The sequence below is a fragment of the Oryctolagus cuniculus genome, chromosome 12 (genome assembly GCF_051225735.1).
Source record: "Oryctolagus cuniculus isolate XC-2025 breed Fujian yellow rabbit chromosome 12, ASM5122573v1, whole genome shotgun sequence".
NCBI lineage: Eukaryota > Metazoa > Chordata > Mammalia > Lagomorpha > Leporidae > Oryctolagus > Oryctolagus cuniculus.
In genome coordinates, this window is record NC_142878.1 from 99,971,174 (window position 1) to 99,995,054 (window position 23,881).

The following is a 23,881-nucleotide window of genomic DNA, read 5'->3' on the forward strand; positions in this document are numbered from 1 at the left end:
CTCCCTGCCAGGCCAGGGTTGCACCATGCACAGGGCCTGCAGGAATGCAGACCTCACCGTCTGCCCTGGTGTGGACAGCAGAGCAGGGGCCCTGGGCCCAGCTGACGGTCATCCCCAGGGGTTCTGCTTAACGGAGCCCACTTGCCAGGTGCACCCAGTCTGACCCTGTCCAAGTCCCCCTCTGCCCCAAGAACCTCTGCATGGGGTTGGCCTACAGCCTCCTTTCCTGGCCCTGGTTCTGCTTTGCCCACCTGAGCTGGTGAGAGCCAGAAAGCTCTCCGCAGTCCAGCTGTGGGCCACGTCTGGATATTCCCACATAGTCACCATCCTGGTCAGGGAGACAGAGGGCGACGCAGGGCCAGTGGAAGGCCGGAGCCAGTCAGGTTGTCACTTGCTGCTCCCTTTCCCCTTCTAAGGGCCACCCCTCCTCCAGGGCTGGTTCCGGGCTAGAGATGCCTTTGCTGTGGCTTTCCCTTGGGGTCGGGGGTGGGGGTGGGGGGACAGCAGAACGTAAGGCTGCATGGTCCGGGCCTGCCCTCGCACAGGTCAGCTCTGTGGGCAGCCTGCTCCCGTGGGCTTGTTCCAGCTGCACCTCCCCGACCCCGGAGTGCTGCCTGTGTCAGGGAAGGGGGTAGTCCGTAACAGACCCCCGCACCTGCTCTCCCCACGGCCACACCCCTTGCCCCTGTTCCTAGCTCTGGAGGGTCCCCCTGGTCACTCTTTTATTTTAAAGATTTATCTATTTATTTGAAAGAGTTACAGAAAGAGAGAGAGGCTTCCATCTGCTAGTTTACTCCCCAGATGGCTGCAGCAGCTGGCTGCACCGCGTGGGAGACCCTGGCCCAGCCCTGACTGCGGTAGACATCTGGGGCCTGAACCAGCGGATGGGACATCTCTGTCTTTCCAATAGTGAAAGCACGCCTACCGCATGCAGCCACCAGCGTGCTGTGGAGGGGTGCCGTTGCCGGGACCCTGCCACTCAGCAGCTCCGTGTGTGGGCGAGGAGAGTCGGCACCAGCCCTCAGGCTGTGGCCTCTAACTCAGGAACTGCGTCCTTGCCGCGTGAACAGCTGCCTCTCGCCTCGCGGGCAAACCTTGCCACCGCAGCAGGGTGGCAGCTCAGCCCTCGGATAGTGATGGGTTACGCGTTTCCCTCTGCTGCAGGAGCCCATTGAGGTCACTTCCCGGACAGGGCACAGCTTCCAGCTGAGGCCCCCCCTTACGGTGGCAGAGCCAGAGCACCTGGGGCTCTGGCCAGAGTCAGCCTGGAGGGAGGTTTTGTTTGGTCTCTGCGTGTTTTGAATGACTTGCTGCTATTTAAAATTTAGGAAATTTTATGTAAAAATGCGAGGCGTCCAGCTTTCCTGAGCCCCTGGCCAGCCTGGGCCCCCATCCCATAGAGCAGCCAGTGGCTGGGGCTGTTCAGTGGCCGCCCTTTGGCGTGGCTGCTCCCTCCCCTGCCCATGGCCCAGGCTGCTGCGTGTTGACCCCGGGGTGACGTGTTGACTCCAGAGGGCGTGTGTGCAAGGTCAAGAGCAGGATGGGGCGGAGGGCCGGCGAGGGCAGGGCCGGTCTGGAGTGTTGGCACCACACGCTGCCTTCCTCTGACCCTCAATCCCAGCAGTCCCCAAGGCCGGCTCTCAGGAGGCAGGGCCGGAGTCACACATCTGGTCAGGGTGAAGTCAGGATTCACACCCAGGTCTTGGGAACACCTGTGGCTTGCCCCATGTCTCCTATGGCCCTTGCAACTGTCACACTGTGTCTGTGGACTCTGGGAGTGCAGGGCTGAGTGACCAGTGCTTTGCGGGGTGGGGGTGGGGTAGTCAGAGCTCAGACATACGTGAACATGGTGCTTTGGACACCTGCACTGTCCCCTTTGCCTCATTTATTTTCATCTACTTGAAAGGCAGAGAGAGAGCAAGCTATCAGCCACCCGCTGGTTCACTCCCCAAATGCCCACAACAGATAGGGCTGGGAAAGCTGGGAGCCCAGCCATGCAGGTCTCGCAGGGGGTGGCAGAGAACCGAGCACTTGGGCCATCAGTATGCTACCTCCCAGGGTGCACGTTAGGAAACTGGATAGGGAGCGAAGCCATGGGGACTGCAGCTGGGACTCCGACGTGGAGCCCGGGCATCCCCGGCAGAGGCTTCCCCGCGGCACCCACACCGCGCTGTCCCCCCTGAAGCTGGGCCCTTCCCTGGAGCAGAGCACTTTCGTTCATTCAGTCAACAAACGTTTGCTAAACAGCTTGGACCTCCCCTGACCAGGTGATGCAGATACGTGGTCCTGGACTTGATAGAAGAGGCAGGCACAGGAAGCCCATCCTGTCGCTCCCCCTCTTCGTGGAGGAACGACACAGGACCCTGCGCTGTTCTTTCGTCTGCTCGGCCCTCCCCGGGTTTGCTGCTGGTTCTTCCCGGGTTGGCTACCGACCCTTCCACCTCCGTGGAAGGGCGGTTCCCCCTGGCCACTTTCCCCACTTCCGCGGGGGAGCGGCACACCGCCGGCCAGCTCTCTTGGGGGCTGCACAGGTGTTCCTTCAGATAGATGTTCCCCTTAGATGTTCCTGGTGCATGTTGTCTATCTCCTCCTTTATAGTCCTTCTGCCAATCCCAACTCTGCTACCCACACGCCGAGTACGCTGCTCTCCTCCAATCAGGAGCAGGTCCTACAGTTTATTGGTTGAACTGGAGGCAGCTGTGTAGAAGCTGTTTGCTCCTCTCCCAGCGCCATATTGTGGGAGAGCAGATGTATAGAATAAGTCTTAATTCCAGTAACAGTATAGTCCGAGTTGCTCCCAGTTGCTCCCCACACATCCTTGTCACCAGACCGGCTCACCAGTGCCCTGCAGGGGGTGTGAGCAGGAAGCAAGGGTCCCAGAGAAGGACCCTTGCCCAGTTGGCCATTCTGGAAGGCCTCCTGGGGGAGGCGGGACTGAGCTGGGGCTCCCAGGATACGTGTGAGTCAGCCGAGAGGAAGGGTCTTGCGGGCAGTGCGACTGTCCCAGCCAAGACTGGAGGTGCGCAGTGGGCCCTGAGGTGCGGGGATGTTGGGGTGAGGGTTTTGTACTGGACCAACACAGTTCCTAAGAGCCACTGGCCACAGCTGATGGAGCCCTGCTGGCAGCTGCTACAGCGACCTGGCTACTCAGGGCTGTGCTCGCGGGGCAGCGAGGGCAAGGATCTGAAGACCACCGCAGAGGGAAACGGGCAGGAGCTGCTGGTAGATGTGGGGGGGGTCCCTGGGTGAGGGGGAGGGTGGGAGACCAGAGTGACGCCCAGGCGAGTAGTGCCACGGAGATACCAGGCCCCAGACCCCGGAAGGCCCTGCCGGAGGTGGTGGTGAGAGATGCCGCCAAGGGGATTGGAGTGTGATGTGCTGGAGGAAGAGCTGAGCTTGGCCGCAGACATTGAAGCTGCCCACACCCGTGTCCCCGTGCTCCTGGGCCTGGATGTGTGGCCGGGGGGCATGGGCCAGGGCCAGAGACGATCCCAGAGAGCAAGAACCCCCAACAGCAGAGGCTGCGGGGCTGGGACGCCGCAGGTCTCAGAAGGAGCCCCGGGAGGGGATGCGATGTGACCTCTAAGACACAGACACCAGGGCCAGGCAGGGAGGTGGACCCTGCCGTCTCACTGCCCTGAGGGCTGGGCGGGGCGGGGCAGAGAGGGCTCGGGCAGCTGCTGGGTTCAGGAGTTGGTCCAGAGTGGACAGTGGAGAAGGTGCTTCTGGGAGAGCTGGTGACATGGGATATGGCCTCCGAGGAGCCCGGGCTGGGGGGGGGGGGGGTCTGTGTTATTTGTGCCTGGGAGCCCCAGTGTCCTCAGAATGTGGACACATCCTTGAGGGGAGGAGGCAGACCCCAGGGCAGAGGCCACAGGAGAGGGGGCAGACCTGTGGGACGGGCAGGCAGGCGGCCCGGCTCGTTTGGTGCAGGTCCCACCGTAGGGCTGGCCACTTGGGCCTTCGAAGGCCAGGGCTCCGGGCCTGCTCTCTCGAGGCCCTGGCAGTGGGCAGTCGGGGGCGGCACCGACCCTGTGAGGCTGGGCCCCCTGCCCTTCTTGCCTTGTTTGCAGCCTCCGCCTCCTGGAGGGTTTTTGCCGGCCCGCCCTGGCCTTGGTGAGGGCAGAGAGTGGCCAGGTGCAGGAAGGAAGGGTGGCCAGGCTGCCCAGTCAGCAGTACTGCCCCTGCTGCCACAGGCGGGTCCAAGGGTCTGGTGACTCGGCGTGACGTCGCGTGGAGGAAGCGCCAGCCCTTTCCCTATTCTCCCTGCATAGGGAGGCTGCTCCTCTCCAGCCCAGTCCTGCTGGGGCCTGCGGAGGGCAGGGTGTTAAGAGCAGGTCAGCGTCTCAGAGCAGTGCCCTGAGCCACACAGGAGCGTGCGGTGGGGCGCGGCTCTGAGTCACCACGCTCTCTGGCTCTCTGGCTGGCTGGCCCAGGGTGGGGACTGCCCAGGGTGGGATGGAGCTGAGCCCTGTTCCCGTCTCACCTCACAGCACCCAGCTTCCGGCTGAGTCATGGGGAAGGGGAGAAACTCCTGATGGGGCTGGGGTCTGAGTGGTTCCCACATCACTTCCTGGCTTGGGTGGGGAGCCGGGCCCTGCAGGTGGCTCTGAGGTGCCCAACCCAGAGTGCCCTTCCCAGCAGGCCTGGTGCCGGGCAGCCCCTGCTGGCCCCCTTCCTGCCTTCTTAGAGTGTGGTCTGCCCAGAGGGGATGCTGGCCCTGGGGGGATGGGGTGCTTTGGTCTTGGCTAAGGGAGACCCCAGGGGGCAGATGGACATGGGAGCAATGCCTGGAGCCCAGGAGCCCCAGCGAGCCGCACTGTCTGGAGCTTGGGCCCCGGTGGAGAGCCACAGAGAGCTGGGACTGCCCCAAGGGGTTCCCCTCCACAGAGTGCCTGGGAACGGGGCACAGGCACAGACAAGCCCTGCGGAACAGTGCACACACTTGCGCACACACGCACGCATGGGCACGGGCACGGGCAAGCTCAGGCAGGGCAGTGCACAGATGTCTGTGTGGTCACCCCGGAGGTGACCCCAGGCCCCTGGGCACCGAGACACAACACCCAGCCCGCAGCACACATATCCGCTCGTCTGAGCCGGGGCCTGGGCAGACCTGGGTTCCCGGCGCCCAGGCCAAGGCGTTCAACCCCACAGGGAAAGAGCCAGGCTCTCCAGGCGGCCCTGCCGGTGTGGCGGCTCTCGCCGGGCTGGATTTTCCTGCAGGGCTTTTGGATTTTGTTTCTGAGGCACTTGGGGGTTGGTCACGCGCCAGCCCCCGTGCCAGCGTGGGGAGGACGTGTGCGCTGGTGCTCGAGGCAGGCACCCTCTAACTGCAGGTTATTATGTGTTGTGTTGTTTACGTGCGCAGTCTCGTTTCTCCTAACCACCTGTGAGGCGAAGCGCTATGATTGTCCCCACTCTACAGATAAGGAAAGCGAGGCTGTGAGAGGCCAAGTGGCGTGGGCTGTGGCACACAGCTGGAGGGTGGCTGCTTTCCTCACCTCTGTCTTGTTGGGACTCGCAGGTGGGGAAGCCAGCCCCACTGACCAGTCCCAGTGAAGTCCACAGGTCCCCAGGGGGTCCTGGGGACCAAGGCCCTTGGTAGACCATGGCTTTGAACCTGAGCCTCAGGGCAGAGGGATGGGCAAGCGTGGAGGGGAACCTCTCCTCCCCTCCGACAAAGTAGGACTGCCTGGTGGGGGGGGCCCTGCACCTACTTCTGCAAGGCACGTCCCGCGTCTGTGCCTTCGCCGCATCCCGCAGTGGATCCCACCTCGGCTGTAGCAGTAGGCCAACCAGGGCCCGACAGGCGCCCGGCTGTGCTGGCTTCCACACCCTCTCCCAGGCCTGCCACCCAGGCCTTATCTCCGACTGCTGGCATTGCTGTGTCTGGGCAGAGGCCAAGGGCGGCCTCCCGCACAGACACTCGGGGCCCGCCCAGGTAGAAGTGCCCCTCCTGTGCAGGCAGATAAGCGCTGGGCCGACCCTGGGCTCACGCTGCTTTGGGACCTGTGCGCATGTCCCTGTGGTGCCTCTGCAGCAGGGCCTCCCCGATGCCACGCAGAGGGTCAGTCGCCTGTCTTGGAACCCCCGGAAGCCACACTGGAGGCTCAGGTTCTGGGGGCGGGCCCAGGGTCAGAGGTTACCTGTTCCAGGTGACTTCATCCCCCACCCCCACCCTCTGAGCTCTGGGGAGCGACATGGGGTTTGGGAAGGGGGCCTCCTGGGCTGCCCCCACGCGAGCTCCTTTTCTGCTGTGAGGCTTTGCATAAATTGCTTAAGTTCTCTGAGTTGCTTTTTGGTTTTAAATAACTATTTTTTGAAATAGTTTAGTTATTTATTTGAGACGTAGAATTACAGACACAGAGAGGGAGAGGCAGAGAGAGGAGATCTTCCTTCTGCTGCTTCACTCCCCAAATGGCCGCAGCTGGGTCAGTCCAAAGCCAGGAGCCTGGAGCTTCTTCCAAGTCTCCACATGGGTGCAGGGGCCCAAGCACTTGGGCCATCTTCTACTGCTCTCCCAGGCCGTAGCAGAGAGCTGGATCGGAAGTGGAGCAGCTGGGACTCAAACCAGTAAGATCTCCCATTCACTGGTTTATTCCCCAGACGCCCACAGCTGGGTGCCCACAACTTCTGAGTCGGCCAGACAGAAGTCAGGACCCAAGAGCTCCACCCAGGTCTCCCACAGCGGCGGCAGGGACCCAAGTACTTGAGTCATCACGGCTGCCTCCAAGGGTGCACATTGGCAGGGAGCTGGCACCAGGAGCAGAGCCGGGGCTTGAACCCTGGCATGGTGATGTGGATTGTTAGTGTCCCAGAGCACCCTGACTGCTAGGCCCCAAAACTGCCCCCTAGTGAGCTTTGATGAGCTCACTCGCAGACGGGGAATAAGAGATGGGTCTCTCCAGCGGGAGCACCTGGGAGCAGAGCCCGAGTCAGGCCGCTCACTCCGAAGGGCTCATCAGCTGACAGTGTAGGTTCAGGCGCTGTGCTTGGGTGCTGGGCCGCCGCATGCCGGGAGCAGCAGGGGAGGGGTGTCGGTGCTGGAACTTGGCCTCAGCCTCCCGGTGCTCAGAGCTGATGGGAAGTGGTGAGGGCTCGGGAAGCCAAGGCCGGAGCCCCAGCGCCTAGAGTGATTCTGGGCTCAGTAGTTGAAAGAGAGGCCTGCAGTGCTGGCATCTCATGTGGGCACTGGTTCGAGTCCCGGCTGTTCCACTTCCAAACCATCTCCCTGCTAATGCGCCTGGGAAAGCAGCAGAAGATGGCCCAAGTGCCTGGGCCCCTGCAACCACGTGGGAGACCCAGAAGAAGCTCCTGGCTCCTGGCCCAGCCCTGGCTGTGAGGGCATTTAGGGAGTGACCACTCAATGGAAGATCTCTCTCTTTCTGTGTAACTCTGCCTTTCAAATAAATAAAATAAATTTTAGAAAAGAGAGGCCCTTGCTGTTTCACAGCGAGGTCTTTAACCACAGTGCCCCACGTGGCTTCAGGACCAGTGTCTGTGGGCAGGATTTCCTATGGAACGCTTAGGCGAGCCTCACTTTTTTTTTTTTTTTTGGAAGATTGATTGATTTATTTATTTGAAAAAGTTACAGAAAGAGAGAGAGAGAGATCCTACCATCTGCTGGTTCGCTCCCCAGATGGCTGCAACAGCCAAGACTGGGCCAGGCCCAAGCCAGGCCCAAGCACTTGGGCCATCTTCTGCTGCTTTCCCCAGATACATCAGCCGGGAGCTGCATCAGAAGTGGAGCAGCCGGGACAGAAACCGGTGCCCCTGTGGGCTGCCGGGTCAGAGGGCGGCTTTACCCACCACTCCACAGCGCCACACACATCCCTGACAAAGTCCTGTGCTGGCCCATGGGGGTGCCTTCTGCCCTTACCAGGAGAGGTTCCGAGGAGAGGCCTGGGCTCCGTCCTCCTCTGCCCTCTGCCCACCAGGAGGCTCAGCCACGTGCAGGCCAGCCCTGGGATCTGTGCGGAGCCCTCGTGGCCTGCTTCCTCTCCTTCCTGGTTCCGACGTCGTCCTCGGCTCTCTCTCCTCCTGATTCTCATGTGCGTATCTCACTGCTCTCTCTTCTGTGTGTCCCCTTGCCCTTTGAGGGTACCTAGGACGTCGGGGCTGACGCTGTGTGCACGGCCATCTTGCCGGCTCATTGCCCTTCTTCCTCTGCTGCCCGCGGCTGTGTTTGCTTGGCCATGACCCACTGGTCACTTACGGGTCACTAAGGACAGGCCTGGGGCTGCTCGGTGGGGGCTGCTTCTGGCTTGTTTTTTTTCTTCCTGCTCTTAGCTGCTTAGAATTTTTAAAATAATTTCTCTCCAATCCCATTAGTCTTTTTCAAGGCATAACCAGGCCCCTGGTGGGTAGGTGGGTGGGACGGTTTCTTTTTCTTAAAGATTTATTTATTTGAAAGTTAGAGTTACACAGAGAGAGCAGAGGCAGAGAGGTCTTCCATCCGATGGTTCACTCCCCAGTTGGCCACAACGGCCAGAGCTGCGCCAATCAGAAGCCAGGGGCCAGGAGCTTCCTCCAGGTCTCCCACGCAGGTGCAGGGGTCCAGGGACGTGGGCCATCTTCTACTGCATTCCCAGGCCACAGCAGAGAGCTGGGTTGGAACCGGCGTCCGTATGGGATGCCAGCACCACAGGCGGAGGCTTAAGCTACTACAGCATGGGCCCCACCTTTGCAGTTTTAAACGGTGTTAAATAGTACACCTTGGGGCTGGCGCTGTGGCACAGCGGGTTAAAGCCCTGGCCTGAAGCGCTGGCATCCCATATGTGTGCCGGTTCAAGTCCTGGCTGCTCCTCTTCCAATCTAGCAATCTGCTATGTAGAAGATGGCCCAAGTGCTTGGGCCCCTGCACCCGCGTGGGAGACCCGGAAGAAGCTCCTGGCTCCTGGCTTCAGATCAGCCTAGCTCTGGCCGTTGCCATCATTTGGGGAATGAAACAGCGGAATGGAAGATCTCTCTCTCTCTCTCTGGCTCTACCTGTCTCTGTAACTCTTTCAAATAAATAAATAATTATTTAAAAAAAATAGTACACCTTAGCCTCCGGTGGGTGGGCCTTTGCCCAAGGGTGCCGGTCTCCACTCTGTGCAGTGACACCCCTGCCCACCACCGGGCGCCCTGGGTTTCTGTCATGGGTCCCCGTGTCCACGGTTGAGGCTGGGACATTCCAGAAGTCTTCTGTGAGTGACGGGGCCCGGTCGCCGCGGGGCCAGCGCGGGCTGTGTTTGCTTTTCTTCTGTCCCGGTCTGATCCCCCCGCAGGGAGAGGGCTCCGTGGGTTTTCCTTTCGTGGATCCCATCGTGTGCTCAGAAACCACGACTTTTTACGTTTTCAGGCTTTTCTCGTCTGGCTTTGCCTGTTCCTCTGGGATGTTCGACGCGACTCACCAGCTCCGTAGCATCCCCGGGAAGCGGCATCGGCACTGGTTCTCACCCGGCGCCCCACGGATGGACTGCTGTTGTTTGTGGTTGCTCACGACTGCAAACGGCTGCCCATCCGGGGTCTGCGGTTGGTTCCCACGGAATGTTCTGGAATGTCTGGAGGAATAGGGCGCCCTCTGCCTACCTACCTTCTGTCAAGCTGGCCCCTCCTGGAGGTTGGTGCGAGGGGCCCGCCCAGGTGACGGCCGTCTTCCTCCCTCCCCAGGCTCGGAAAAGCGGCCGGTGCTCCGATTTGAAGCTGAGGACGTGTCCAACTACACGGCCCTTCTGCTGAGCCAGGACGGGAGGACCCTGTACGTGGGGGCCCGGGAGGCCCTCTTTGCCCTCAGTAGCAGCCTCAGCTTCCTGCCCGGCGGGGAGTACCAGCAGGTGAGAGGGGTGGCCTGGGGCTGGCCCGGCTGGGCGGAGGGAGGATGGCCCGGAAGCGTGGCCTTCTGGGTCCGAGGAGGACGCTGAAGGGAGAGGGGAGACTCGGCACATCGTCCATTCCGCGTGCCCCTGACCTCCCCGTCTGTCCCCAGCTGCCGTGGAGGGCAGATGCGGAGAGGAAGCAGCAGTGCAGCTTCAAGGGCAAGGACCCACAGGTGAGCCGGCACCTGGAGGCGGCCTGGGCGGAGGTGGGAGCGGCTACAGCCAGGCCTGGTGCAAGGGGGCAGGCCTCTGCCCGAGGGCCACGCCTGGGTTTGCACCCAGCCCTGGGTGTATTGTCTCCATGACCTTGGACGGGAAGATTCATCTGTCTGAGCCCTGCTGGGCCCCCTGTGAGATGGGGCTGCTGGCGCCTGTCCCCCTGGGCTTGCTGTGAGCCTCGGGTGGGCCAGAGGCAGAAGGCACCCAGTGTCAGCTTCCAGCCTGAGCAGGGATTGGGTGGGGTCGGGGCTGTGCAGGTTCGACAGGTGCCGGTTTGGTTTGGACCAAACCCGACGACTCACCGTTCCCATGCCAACAGACTCTTACCAGGCACTTGGTCTGTGCTCGTGTGCCTGCACGCACTGGGGATGCACCTGCGGGTGTGTGTGTGTGTGTGTGTGTGTGTGAGAGAGAGAGAGAAATCTGTTTCGAGGGCAACCAGGTTATATCATCACCAAAGGGCCACCAGAGCCCAGGTTAGGTGAGGGAGTGGACTGGGTGGACCTGGGGGAGGAGCGGCACTCTGGCCTAAACCTTGAGAGATGCTGGGGAACCCGCGCAGGGCTGAGCAGTGGTGCGGCCGCCCTGGGTTCAAAGGTCACGTGGCAGAGAGGCCTCAGTGGGCAGGGGCTTTGAGGGAGGCCGGAGCAGGGCGGGAGATGACCGTGGCTGCCGTTGGAGCAGCCAGCCTGTAGAGTGTGGGGCCTTAGCTCCTGGACAGGTGGGGCAGCCTGCAGAGGGGTTGTATTAGGGGTGGTAGGAGGCCCAGTCAGCTCCAAGCCTGGAGCTGCGTGGGACAGGGTGGGACAAGACCGTGGGGCTCCAGCTCCTGGCCCAGGGCCTTCCGCACCAGGGTGTTGGAGGGAAGCTGGGGGTTTTCACAGGGCCTCTGAAGAGGACCCTCAGCCAGAGGAGCAGGATTCTGCCGCCCCATGGAAGGCAGACCTGCATGTGTCCCCCTGGCTGACCAGGCCCTGCCAATGCTCTGTGGCCTTCCTGGGGCCTCTGGTTCCCAGACCACGGCCTGGCTGGGAGCTGGTGGAGAGGGCTGGGCAGCGCCCCCTGGTGGTTGGCCTGGGCTGGAGCCTGACCCTGAATACCTCACCCCTCCCTCCAGCGTGACTGCCAAAACTATGTCAAGATCCTCCTGCCACTCAACAGCAGCCACCTGTTCGCCTGCGGCACGGCCGCCTTCAGCCCCCTGTGCACCTACATCGTGAGTGCCCCTCAGGCCTGGGCCCACCCCTCCTCCTGCCCCAGGGAGCTGTTCCCTAACACCAGGTGGGGTATGGCGGGGTGGGCGTGGGGGCAGTAGCAGGGGGACCTGAGGCTCCCAAGGTGGTGCCCAGCCCCAGTAGCCCAGGTCCATTTATTTGAAATGCAGAGTTACAGGGTAGGGGGAGAGACAGAGAGAAGTCTTCCATCCACTGGTTCACTTCCTAAATGTCTGCAGCGGCGGGCCTAGGCCAGGCCAAAGCCAAGAACTGGCAGCTTCTTCCCAGTCTCCCACACGGGTTCAGGGAACCAAGCATGTGGACCACCTTCTGCTGCTTTCCCAGGCCACCAGCAGGGAGCAGGATAGGAAGTGGAGCAGCTGGGACTTGAACTGGTGCCCATATGGGATGCCCGCTCTGCAGGCTGAGGCTTAACCATTTCCGCTGGCCTTGTGCTATTTTTTTATTCTCTCTCTCTCTCTCTCTCTCTCTCTCTCTCTCTCTTCCTCCCTCCTTTCCTCTTGAAAGGCAGAGAGAGAGATCATCCATCTGCTAGTTTAATGCCTGCAACAGCCAGGGACTCCATCCAGATCTCCCGTGTGGGTGGCAGGGGCCCAAGCCTTGAGCCACCGTCCACTGCCTCCCAGGACTGAAAGCAGAGTAGCCGGTTCTCCAGCCAGGCCCTGCGATATGGGATGTAGGCAACAGTGGCTTAGCCCGCTGTGCCGCAGCACCCACCCCAGGGTGCCGTTTAACCACGCACACGATGGGATGATGAGGGGGTCAGGGTGGCAGGTGGATCCATCACTGCGTGTCGTTCTCGACCGTGCCCCCACTCATAGCACACACGTGCCCCCCCGGAACCCCTGCCTCCCGCACCCTAGCAGGCCCCAGCCTTGGGGTCGGACACTTGGGCTTGAATCCTTTTGCTGTCCTGGTTCACACTGCTTTGCGAGCCTCGTCTGCTCCCTGCACAGGGTGCTTACCCCTTCTGCTCACCAGGACCAGGAGACAGCCGGGCAGTGCCCTGGGGGCCCAGCGTGGGGACAGCCCTGACACCTGCCGCAGAGCTGCCTGCTCTGGCACCCCCTCCCTTCCTCGGCTCACCCTGAGCCCCCCACCCCGTCTGTCCCCTGCAGAACGTGAGGAATTTCACTCTGGCGCGGGACCAAGCCGGGAACGTTCTTCTGGAAGATGGCAAGGGCCGCTGTCCCTTTGACCCCAACTTCAAGTCCACAGCCCTGGTGGTTGGTGAGTGTTGGGGGCAGGGCAGGCTCCTGGGGGGCAGCAGGTGCACAGGGCTGGAGGGCTGTTGAGTCCATGCCACACAGACTGCCAGGGCCAGAGCCACCGCGGGCTGTGCTCGGGTTTGGCTTTTCCGAGTTCCAGCTTCCTTCTGTGATGGGCAGTGCCAGGGATACTCCGAGCCGGAAGAAGGGGCCGTTCCCATGGGAATGTTTTCTTGGCAGATGGTGAGCTGTACACTGGAACAGTCAGCAGCTTCCAAGGGAACGACCCGGCCATCTCCCGGAGCCAAAGCCACCGCCCCACCAAGACAGAGAGCTCCCTCAACTGGCTGCAAGGTGGGGACTCGCAGGGTGCCGGGCGGGCGGCGCAGTGGCCCCGTCTCGGGGCTCCTTCCCGGCTGACTGCACGCGCCTCACACCCCCTCCCACAGACCCAGCCTTTGTGGCCTCAGCCTTCATTCCCGAGAGCCTGGGCAGCCCGCAGGGGGACGACGACAAGATCTACTTCTTCTTCAGCGAGACCGGCCAGAAGTTTGAGTTCATCGAGAACACCATCGTGTCCCGCATCGCTCGCATCTGCAAGGTGAGGGGCTGGGCCAGCCGCAGGGCCGCCCGCGCCTGCGGCCTCCGCCCTCCTGCAAGGGGACAGCTTGGCCAGTGGCCTTCCTCTCCTTCCTTTCCAACTGAAATCTCTCTCACTGTTTTCTTTAAAAAGTGTGAAAATAGAAGTATACGCGCAGATCAGCTACTAAGTGAAGAAGGGGTGTGCATCCTGCTTAGGAGGTTCTGGGGGGCGGGCATTCGGCACGGCAGTTAAGGTGCCCCCGTGCCTTACCACAGTTCCAGCTTCGCTCCGGGTTCCAGCTTCCTGCTCGTGCATGCCCCAGGAGGCGACCCGTGATGCCTCAGGTGCCTAGCTCCCTGCCACCCACATGGGAGACCTGGAAGGAGTTCTGGGCTCCTGGCTTCTGCATGGCCCAGCCCCTGCTGTTTTGGTCATTTGGAGAGTGAACCTGCAGGTGGAAGACTCTCTCTCTCTCTGTCTCTGTCTTTCTCTCTCTGTTTCTCTGTTGCTGTGCCTTTCAGATAGAAATGCATGCATGCACACATAGGAGAGGCACAGAGAGAGTGGGAGATTCTGCAGGCGGCTGCCTCGGGTGAGCCCCTGCTGCTCTTAGGATCTCATGAAGTCCCTCAGCCTCTGGCTTGAGCAGGCTCTTGTCTGTTAAACGGGAATAGTAACCACACAAGCCTCAGCAGGTTAACTCATGAATCCACAGAAAGCTTAGAAATGTGATCTGCATTGGCCGCATGCAAACCACTGGTGTCATAACCCCCGACCTGGCACCGTGGGTGTCTCGGGGTGCTGGCACGCATGTGGTTGTGTGTGTGTGTGTGTGTGTATGGCTTTGGAGGCTTTGTGTGTGTGTGTGTGTGTGTGTGTGTATGGCTTTGGAGGCTTGTGTGGCTATGTGCATGTGTGGGCGGGGGCTATGTGTGTGTGTGCACGCGTGTGCGCGCACTGCCACTCTGGGGCGCTCTGGCTCCCGTGTGCTCGGCGGTCACAGACACGCAGGGTTTAGACAGGTGCCCCGCGCCCTGGTTTCTCCGAGGCCCGCGTCGGTGTGCAGGCTTCTGCTGGCGCTGCACTTGCGGGCTGGGGCAGCAGGGCAGCCCAGGCCTGCAGCCCACAGCCCCGGGCCATCCTCCTTCCCCATGCAGGGCGATGAGGGCGGCGAGCGGGTGCTGCAGCAGCGCTGGACGTCCTTCCTGAAGGCCCAGCTGCTGTGCTCGCGGCCCGAGGACGGCTTCCCCTTCAACGTGCTGCAGGACGTCTTCACGCTGAGCCCCAGCCCCGAGGCCTGGCCTGAGACCCTCTTCTACGGGGTCTTCACCTCCCAGTGGTAAGTCCCCGGGACTTCCTGGGGAGGGGGCTGGGGCCGGGCTCCGGGGTTAATCGGCTGCTTCCTTCAGGCACAGGGGCGCCTCGGAGGGCTCGGCTATCTGTGTGTTCACCATGGACGACGTGCAGCACGCCTTCAACGGCCTCTACAAGGAGGTGAACCGGGAGACGCAGCAGTGGTACACCGTGACCCACCCGGTGCCCTCCCCCCGGCCTGGAGCGGTGCGTGCGGGTTCCCCACACCCAGGGCCGGGGCAGCTGGACACTGTCGGGGTCGTCCCTCCCCTCGGTCCCCTCTCCCGCTCAGCTGGGGGCTCCTCATTAGTTAGTTAGGCGGCCTGGTGAGCAGGTGTGGGGCCTTGCTAGTGTTTTCGCCATACAGGCTCCCCGGAAGCAGACGCTGGATGCAGATGTGGGCGCAGGGAGGGATCCCAGGGACCAGCCAGAGGGAAAGGAGAGCAGGGGTGGGCACAGCCACGAGGGGGAGTGTTGGCCAGCACGACCGGCGGCTCCGGCAGAGGGGCAGCAGACCTCAGGACAGGCCCAGTGGAGCTGTCGAGCTGTGTGCCATGTTGGGCGAGGGCCACTCTGTGTTTTAAGTCCCGAACAGAGAAACCTCAGCGGGCACAGGAGCTGGCCAGCTGCACTAGGACACTGTGCACGGCCAGGGCGTCCTGGGGGCTGGTGAGGGGTGGTGGGGGCAGATAGGGGGCAGGGGTCTGGAAGCCTTTATGCGTGTGAGGCTGAGCACTGGGCAGGGAGGAGGCCCAGCCGGGACACCCTCCTGGCTCTTGGCTTCCCAGCGCCCTGGCCTGGACCTTGGACCTTCAGACTGGTGCTGGCTCCCTGCCGTGACCGCAGGACATGTCCATGGCCGCAGGGGAGCGGGCCGTGTGCTGTCTGCTGCCTCACGCCGCCCTCTCCCGCCACAGTGCATCACCAACAGTGCCCGGGAGAGGAAGATCAACTCGTCCCTGCAGCTCCCCGACCGCGTGCTCAACTTCCTCAAGGACCACTTCCTGATGGACAGCAAGGTCCGCAGCCAGCTGCTGCTGCTGCAGCCTCAGGCCCGCTACCAGCGCGTGGCCGTCCACCGCGTCTCTGGCCTGAACCGCACCTATGACGTCCTGTTCCTGGGTACCGGTGAGTGCCTGCAGCCAGCTGGGGAGCGGGGGAGTCACAGTGATGGCCTCTCCTCTGGGCCTGACTCTTGTCCCGCGGCAGGTGACGGGCAGGGGATGTCACAGGCCGTGGCCTCTCCTCTGGGCCTGACTCTTGTCCCTCGGCAGGTGACGGGCGGCTGCACAAGGCAGTGAAGGTGGGCTCGCAGGTGCACATCATTGAGGAGCTGCAGGTCTTCCAGCCGGGACAGCCCGTCCAGAACCTGCTCCTGGACACCCACAGGGTGAGCGGCCAGGGGGTCTCTGCACCATCACCACGCGGTCCCGGCCATGGCACGGGGGAGGGTGGGGGGTTGGGGGTGGCCTGGATGATGGCTCCGGTGCCCATGCCCACCTCTCACCCTATCTGTGGCCGCGCAGGGACTGCTGTACGCGGCCTCGTACTTGGGCGTGGTCCAGGTGCCGGTGGCCAACTGCAGCCTGTACCAGAGCTGCGGGGACTGCCTCCTCGCCCGCGACCCCTACTGCGCCTGGGACGGCTCCGCCTGCCGCCACATCAGCCTCTACCAGCCTGAGCTGGCCTCCAGGTGAGAGCCCCCCGGCCCCGCCGCGCGCCCACCTGTCCCCGCGCACCGGGCCTCAGCCTCGGCTTCACTCCTGTCGGCTCCCTGCCCGCTTTCCAGCCAGTCGGCTCTGCCTCACCTCCCGTAAGTGGCCCGCTGTGAGGGGCCACGCGGCACAGAGGCCGCCGGATGGGACCTGGCTGGGGACTATGTTTCAGTGGCAGCAAGGGCCCCGGAACAGCCCCTCTGCAGAGCCATGCAAACCCACTTAGAGTACAAAATGCTCACTTAGCAGGCAGGGGTGAGCACAAGCCACAGTCATCCCCGCTCTGCCACCTGGAGCCACCGTGCGGCGCGGCTTCCCGGGTTTTTTCTGTACCCGTGGGAAACAAACACAGAAGTCCATGTCTTTTAGATAAAAATGGGATCTGTCCCATTTGTTGTAATTTTTTTACTGATTTTGGTTGAGTTTCTTGTCCTTTTTTTTTTTTTTTTACATACATCAAGAATTACTTTTAAACAAAACATACTGTTTTGAAAACACACGATTGATGTGATTTTACTTAGCTGTATGAGAGCCAGATCCAGACAGCTGCCGTCTGTAGCGGCCACAGTCGCTGGGGTGGAGCCCAGAGCCTGGAGCTCCATTAAGGCGTCTCCCGCCGACGCCCAGAACCCAGCTGGGCCGGCACTGCTGCTCCTCAGGGTTTGCATCAGCAGAAAGCTGGCATTGGGAGCCAGAGCTGGGTGTTGACCCCGGGCACCTGGTAACGGGTCATGGGCATCTGCACTACCAGGCTAAATGTTCCCCTCCCCTAACCCTAATTTTTTTAAGATTTTATTTATTTATTTGAGAGGTAGAGTTACAGACAGTGAGAGGGAGAGACAGAAAGAAAGGTCTTCCTTCCTCTGGTTTACCCCCCAAATGGCCGCAAGGGCCGGAGCTGCGCCAATCCAAAGCCAGGAGCCAGGAGCCTCCTCCAGGTCTCCTAGTCAGGTGTAGGGGCCCCGTATGGAATGCCGGCGCTGCAGGCAGAGGATTAACCCCATATTTTTTCATGAAACAAAGCAATACTAAATACAAGACCTTTCTGTCCACGCAGGCGTAGCCGGCCCGCCACGCTTCCTGAGGGCACTGGCTGCTCCTGTAATGGGAAGTCCAGCAGTGGCTGCTGTTGGCGGTGTGACAGCAGAGAGGCTGAGCAGAGGCTGTGGGGGCGGGGGTCAGCTCAGGGAAGTTACTCACGGCTGCTGCAGGCCTGGGCCCGTGCGCTGTGGGTGGAGAGCAGGGGCTCCCGGGGCTTCCTGGCTTAGCCCAGCCTCTCCTGTCCTCAGGCCATGGATCCAGGATGTCGAGGGGGCCAACGCCAAGGACCTCTGCGACACCTCCTCGGCCAGCCCCTTGTCTCCCATACCAACAGGTAAGGTGCCCCTCAGAGGTGGACGAGAGAGGCCGGGCCGGGCCCAGTGGCTGCTGGGCCTTTCCCTGCAAGCAGGGCCCTGGGGAAGGGAGACTCACGCGGTCCCGGGAGTCCTGGAGCTGCCTCCGTGGCACCACAGACAGCCCTGGGTACCTCTTCTGCCTGCAGGCAAGAAGCCCTGTGAGCAGGTCCAGTTCCAGCCCAACACCGTGAACACCTTGGCCTGCCCGCTCCTGTCCAACCTGGCCACCCGGCTCTGGCTGCACAACAGCGCCCCCGTCAACTCCTCGGCCTCCTGCCGCGTGCTGCCCACGGGGGACCTGCTGCTGGTGGGCGGCCAGCAGGGGCTGGGGCGCTTCGAGTGCTGGGCAGTGGAGGGGGGCTTCCGGCAGCTGGTGGCCAGCTACTGCCCAGAGGTGGTGGAAGATGGGGCCGCGGAGCAGACGGAGCGGGGCGGCAGCGTGCCGGTCGTGATCAACACTTCACGTGTGAGCGCGCCGGCGGCCGGTAAGGCCAGCTGGGGCTCCGACAGGTCCTACTGGAACGAGTTCCTGGTGATGTGCACGCTCTTCGGGCTCGCGGTGGTGCTGCTTGTCCTGTTCTTCCTCTACCGGCACCGCGACGGCATGAAGGTCTTCCTGAAGCAGGGCGAGTGCGCCAGCGTGCACCCCAAAGCCCGCCCCGTGGCCCTGCCGCCCGAGACCCGGCCGCTTAACGGTGTCGGCCCGCCCAGCACCCCCCTCGACCACCGAGGCTACCAGGCCCTGTCCGACAGTTCCCCAGGGCCCCGAGTCTTCACGGAGTCCGAGAAGAGGCCGCTCAGTGTCCAGGACAGCTTCGTGGAGGTGTCTCCCGTGTGCCCCCGGCCCCGCGTCCGCCTGGGCTCCGAGATCCGGGACTCCGTGGTGTGAGAGCCGATTGTCAGAGGAGGCCACCCTGGCTTCGGGGGGCCGCCCGAGCCCACAGCCTGCCTGGAGCACGCCCGTGTGCCCAGCCAGCGGGAGCCTGGGAGCCAGCTGGTTGCCGGCCTCCAGCCAGGTGGAGAAGCCCAGGGCGTCCAGCTGCAGAGGGGGCTGCCCAGGTGGCAGAACAGTGCTCCTGGTGTAAACTGAGCCCTTTAAGAAATAATTGAAAATGTGAAATCGGAGAGACATGGAAGGCCATGCACACAGCAGGGGCCACTGGGACTCCTTCCGAGTGGCCATTTGGGACTGAGTTGGTGACCCCTCGCCTTATCCTACTGCCACAGGCTGCCTTCCCACCGCAGAGTCCGGGCCTGCTCTGCCAGCCAGCCGAGGACGTCACCATGGCTGCCAGCGTCCCCGCTCAGGGATCAGGGCTGGACCGGCTCCACAGCCCTCCCCCGGCCGTGGCTCAGCCCCCGCCTCTGGACCTTTCCAGCCTGCATCAGGCTGCGACCACTCAAGAGGGCAGCCTCGGCTACACCGCCTTTCTGTGGATCCCGGGAGAGCGCTCAGCCTCCCAGCCGGGAACTTTACTCAGATCGAAGCTAGGAAGCTCCTTGCAACGTCGCCCCAGGCCGCCCCTCACCCACCCCTCCACTCTAAGGGACATCGACACTGCCCAGCCAAGCACAGGGGCCTGGGCTTTAGGAGACTTTTGTTTTGTATGTTTTTAATAAATGCACTTTACATTTTTTTTTAAGATTGATTTATTTGAAAGGCAGAATTAGAGGCAGAGGCTGAGAGAGAGGTCTTCCATCTGCTGGTTCACTCTTGAAATGGCCACAATGGCTGAGCCGATGCGAAGCCAGGAGCTTCCTCTGAGTCTCCCACGCAGGTGCAGGGGCCCAAGCACTTGGGCCATCTTCTACTGCTTTCTCAGGCCACAGCAGAGAGCTGGATCAGAAGAGGAGCAGCTGGGAGTTGAACCGGCGCCCATATGGGATGCGGGTGCTGCAGGCGGCAGCCCCTGGACTACTGTTTAATCCTGACCTCTCCTCCGAAAGGACTGGTGCTCTCGGAAGCTGGCCTGGTTCCAATCACGGGAATGGGGTCGTCAGGAGCTCAGAGGGGATGGTTAGGGAGCCTGGGTCTCAGGAGGGGAGCTCGGCCCCCACGCTTTGCATCCCCAGTTCAGTTTGGCGGGGTGGGACACAAGAGCTGCGACGGAGGCCTTTTGTAATGTTTCAGTCATGTGATAGAGCTGACCTTTTGGTGTACAGCTCTTTAAGTCTTTTCCCTAATGTTTACTTACTTATTGTCACCTACTTGAAAGGCAGAGTGACAGAGAGAGAGGTATCTCCCATCCACAGGTTCAAGCTCCAAATGCCCACAACAGCTAAAGCCAAGCCAGGCGGAGGCCAGGAGCCTGGGACTCCATCCGGGTCTCCCCCTGGGCGGCAGGGGTCCGAGCACTGCATTACCGGGAAGTTGGGTTAGAAGCAGAGGAGCCGGGACATGAACCAGCAGGCCGACGTGGGACGTGGAGGTTCCAAGCAGTGGCTTAAGCCACTGGGCCACAATGCCCACTAATTCTAATGCTGCAGAAATTCATGTTGCCAGCCCTGCCATCAGGATACCAATCCCTTGTGCTACCTCCTCAGACTCACAACCCCCGCTCAATCGCAGTGGGGATGGGGGTGCGGTCCAGTTGGACTTCCCACTGCCCCTGCTTCCGAGGTTACAGATCCCTGGTGAGACTGAAGGCGCCCGGGGGTCTGCGCCTCACCCCAGTGTAGCTACCCTCGCACACGGGGCCAGAACTTCTAAATCTTTATTACTGCTGAGTAGAAACAGAGCACTTGATGGCAGTGAGAAGGGGAGAGGCCCTGACAAGGAGCACTCTCCCCTGCCCGAGGCCCAGACGGCACGGTGCCAGCTCCAGGCTGGGCCGGCATGGCCGGCCCTGGCACCACAGGTGTACCCCTTGGCCGCAGCTCCACAGTGGACGGGTTCTTGGACACGTTGGGGCTGCTGTCACAGGACAATCTTGAAGGAGCTGAACAAGAGAAGGGTGGGTTAGAGGATGGTAGGTTCCAAACCCGAGCCCACCCACCTCCCCTTGGCCCCCAGAACTGGGCCCGGGGTGTCGTGTCTGGGAGACAGCCCCCTCCCTGACACAGAAGTCAGGCTTCTCTCTCACCGCCTGTGCAGATGGGGAGCTTGGGCTCCCAACCGCAGGGGACCCCCGTCATACCTGGCAAAGTCTGGTGAGCGTGAGATGACGTGCTGGAACTCTGACAGGTTGATGGTGCCGTCCCGGTCGATGTCGGACTCCTCCAAGATCTGGGAGAGGGCTGGCTTCAGGCAGGCCACCCCCCGCCCCCGCGCCCTGCGCCCTGCGCCCGCCCCCCGCCCGGGAGCTCACGTTGTCGATCAGCTGCTTCATTTCGGAAGCGCTGAGCCGCGTGTCCTCGCCCTCGCCCGTGAGGCAGTTGACCAGGCGGCTCAGGTCTTCCCTGTCCAAGGTTCCGTCATCGTCAAAGTCTGCAGGGGGCCGAAAGGAGGCGGTCAGGGGGCTGCCCGAGGCTCCGCCAGCACGGGGCCCACGGGAGCCGCCCCTGGTCCCCTACCGAAGATGCGGAAGGCGTAGTGGGACTTGATGTCTGGGGTTGCCGTGTCACTGAACACGCTGAGCAGGTCCAGGAAGTCCTCGAAGCTCAGGCTGTCTCTGGTTGGGGACGTGGAGAAGACCCTGCAGATCCGCTCCTTGAAGGGGTTGGCCTAGGCGAGAAAGGCCCGCCCCCAGTGAATGCCACAGGCACAGCCCGCCCACGGGAGGGGGTGGGGCCCCGGCATGGGCACCGTGGAGCTCCAGCTTTCGGCAGGGAAAAGGAGTTAGCACTTGGGAGCCAGCACGGAGGGCCGCGGAGGCCTGGGCTGGCCGCTGACCCAGCCAGGGGATGGCTTCCTGGGAGTCGGTATTTAACCCAAGAGCAGGTGTAACGATCCGGTAGGGGTGGCCCACATGTCCCTCTCCAAGCATGACTTCTGCGTACTGGGGACTCCCGGACTCTTCCACCGGCTAGGCAGCGTGAGAGATTGTAGACCGCAGCTGCCCTCCAGCACCCAGAAGTGACCCCTGCGATCCAGCCGCACTGAGGTGCTCCTAGCCTAACATCTCCCCTGCTCCCAGGTCTCTGGTGACCAAGGGCCCACTCGCTGCTTCTGATAGGTTGTTCGGGCTCCCAAGAATGCGCAGTGTTTGTCTTTCTATGCCTGGCTTGCTTCACTTACTCCACTCCCTGGTTATGTTAGGACACAAGTATTTCACTGGACAATTACTGTGTGACGGCCAGGCCCTTCCACAGGCCCAGACTCCTAGCAGCAGGCCTGCTCTTCCTGTCCGCAAAGCGTAAATCCTACTGAACCCCAAGAGGGTACCCTAGACCCCTCCATGTGAAAAGCACCGGTTCCAGATCATTCTGTGAAGCCTTTGACTGCGTGTTAAGAGCTAAACAGAAAAAAGACCAGAATGGAGGGTGGGGACAGCAGTGAGCCCCTGGTGGCATGACCAGTATCGGGGGTGGTGGGGACAGCGAGCCCCTGGTCGCACGGCCAGTGGTGGGGGCAGTGAGCCCCTGGTGGCATGGCCAGTGGTGGGGGTGGTGGGGACAGTGAGGCCCAGTCACATGGCCAGTGGCAGGGGGCAGCGAGCCCCTGATCTCGCAGCCAGTGGTGGGGGCAGCGAGCCCTGGTCACGTGGCCAGTAGGGGGGGACAGCAAGCCCCTGTTCCCGCGGCCAGTGGTGGGGGTAGCGAGCCCCGGTAGCATGGCCAGTGGGGGGGGCAGCAAGCCCCTGGTTGCATGGCCACTGGGGGGGGGGCAGTGAGCCCCTGTTCGCATGGCCAGTGGTGGGGGTGGTGGGGGCAGCGAGCCCCAGTCGGATGGCCAGTGGTGGGGGGCAGCAAGCCCCTGATCTCCCGGTCAGTGGTGGGGGTGGGAGCAGCGAACCTGATCGCACGGCCAGTTGGGGGGGGGCCGTGAGCCCCTGGTCGCAGGGCCAGTGGCAGGGGTGGGGGGTTGGGGGCATGCACCTTGAGCTCCGGAAGGCTGAGGATCTGCTCTAAGGACACCCGTGCGCGTAGGGACTCCTCCACGCTCCGGTGCTCCTGCGGCAGCAGCTCACAAAACCGCCTGTGGGCTCTGGACAGAAGGGGTGCCTATGAGCACTCGGCCTCCCGAAGCCCCTGCGGCTGGCCTCCCAACCCACCAGGTGAGGAGCCAGGCGCAGCCCGGGAGAGACGTGTCCCAGGTCCCCGCAGGCTGGGAGTCCATGTGTGCAAGGGGTGGGTCTTTCCTGAGGCCTTTCTGAGAGCCAGGCGCGAGCCGGGCACAGCACACGGATCCTGGAGGCTTGGGGACATTGAGGAAGGAGCCAGAATTTGGCCCAGAAGAACAGCGAGAAAGGAGCCAACCCAAAATCCCTCCACCCGTTCTCCACACCAACTGTGCAATCCCGGTCCCACCGGGATTCTCTCTGCCAAGGGCTGCGGGAAGCTGCCGGGCGCCCTGGGTCCCTGCACCCGCTTCCCTGCCCTGGGCCTCCCTCCAGGAGGTTAAATGAGGGAGCGCGGGAGACCCGTTCCCGCAGGGGTGCGGGCTCCCTAAGCTAACAGCGACTGCCCGGGTCCAGTGCAGCCGGAAGGAGAGGCAGGGGCCCGGCTCCCTCCGCAGGGCTTCTCCGGTTGCTCAAGCGACCCAGTCAGCCAGGAGCGACAGCAGCCCCCGCCGGACCCGGGACGAGAAGCTCGGCCGTGCAGAAGCCAGGGCGGCCAGGGTCAGAGGGCGCCCAGCTCTTCCTGGAGCCTGCGAGGCGGCTCCGTGGGGGCAAAGCCTGGGGGGACGAGGGCAGCCGGGACACGGACTCCTGGCCTGACATTCGGGCTCTCCCACCGGGGAGGCCTCTGAGGGCCCATCGGGGGCGTTTCTCGAAGAACCAAGGTCGCACTTACAGGAGGATCTCCTGCTTCGTCAGGAACGTCAAATCCTGGAAGGCAAACCACGGACAGGGTCAGCGGGCCGCCCCGCCGACGCCCGGGGCCCGCTCCCGGGTGCAGCCCCGCACGCGAGCGTCCGGGAGCGGCGCCCCGCGCACCTGGTACTCGGCCAGCAGCTCCTTGGACAGGCGGCTGCCCGAGCCCCCCATCGTCGCGTCGCGCGCACCGATCCGTCCAGACGACTCTTCCTCGGGACGCCGACAACTTTCTCACTTCCGCCCTCGGGCCGCGTCCCCGCCCCGTCCCCGCGGCAACCGCCCGGGGCTGCCGCCCCCGGGCCCGCCCCTGCTTAAAGCGCCCAGGCGCTCCTAGGCGGGCGTAGCCGGCGAGCTCCGGGAGCCCGGCGGTCCCAGGCGAGCCGGAGGCGGGGC

General features: G+C 62.7%; 2 protein-coding genes across 7 annotated transcripts in view; one reads left to right on the forward strand and one right to left on the reverse strand.

The window, feature by feature from the left end:
* The window catches only part of SEMA4B (semaphorin 4B), a 32,809-nt gene extending 13,601 nt beyond the window's left edge, over positions 1-19,208 (forward strand). For 3 of the 6 annotated variants that reach the window (XM_089310719.1, XM_002721507.6, XM_070054550.2), the window contains exons 3-15: positions 9,655-9,818; positions 9,971-10,033; positions 11,197-11,295; positions 12,433-12,544; positions 12,763-12,876; positions 12,972-13,123; positions 14,263-14,444; positions 14,515-14,665; positions 15,376-15,586; positions 15,733-15,848; positions 15,985-16,151; positions 17,463-17,548; positions 17,717-19,208. In XM_089310719.1, the coding sequence (XP_089166845.1) occupies positions 9,655-9,818; positions 9,971-10,033; positions 11,197-11,295; positions 12,433-12,544; positions 12,763-12,876; positions 12,972-13,123; positions 14,263-14,444; positions 14,515-14,665; positions 15,376-15,586; positions 15,733-15,848; positions 15,985-16,151; positions 17,463-17,548; positions 17,717-18,459 (2,360 nt within the window). In that variant the 3' untranslated portion in view covers positions 18,460-19,208. Of the gene's footprint in view, positions 1-530; positions 3,020-3,837; positions 8,052-9,343; positions 9,517-9,654; positions 9,819-9,970; positions 10,034-11,196; positions 11,296-12,432; positions 12,545-12,762; positions 12,877-12,971; positions 13,124-14,262; positions 14,445-14,514; positions 14,666-15,375; positions 15,587-15,732; positions 15,849-15,984; positions 16,152-17,462; positions 17,549-17,716 lie in introns of those variants that run through there. The other 3 variants (XM_070054549.2, XM_089310718.1, XM_051834303.3) reach the window with 3 other exon arrangements.
* Positions 19,209-20,268: 1,060 nt separating this feature from the next.
* CIB1 (calcium and integrin binding 1) lies at positions 20,269-23,738 on the reverse strand. The gene is made up of 7 exons (XM_008275332.4): positions 23,609-23,738; positions 23,466-23,500; positions 22,548-22,656; positions 21,084-21,234; positions 20,879-20,997; positions 20,708-20,796; positions 20,269-20,509 (listed from the first exon to the last, which is right to left on the reverse strand). Exons 1-7 carry the CDS (start codon positions 23,657-23,659, stop codon positions 20,488-20,490), a joined length of 576 nt encoding a protein of 191 aa, XP_008273554.1. The 5' UTR covers positions 23,660-23,738; the 3' UTR covers positions 20,269-20,487.
* Positions 23,739-23,881: the final 143 nt, after the last annotated feature.

What these genes read in the sequence shown, in the direction of transcription:
- CIB1 (XM_008275332.4), bottom strand. Translation starts at nt 23,659, where the DNA reads ATGGGGGGCTCGGGCAGCCGCCTGTCCAAGGAGCTGCTGGCCGAGTAC. An exon ending in TCAGCCTTCCGGAGCTCAAG is followed by an intron (nt 21,235 to 22,547) that starts GTGCATGCCCCC and finishes TTTCTCGCCTAG; the next exon opens with GCCAACCCCTTCAAGGAGCG. An exon ending in CTACGCCTTCCGCATCTTCG is followed by an intron (nt 20,998 to 21,083) that starts GTAGGGGACCAG and finishes GGCCCCCTGCAG; the next exon opens with ACTTTGACGATGACGGAACC.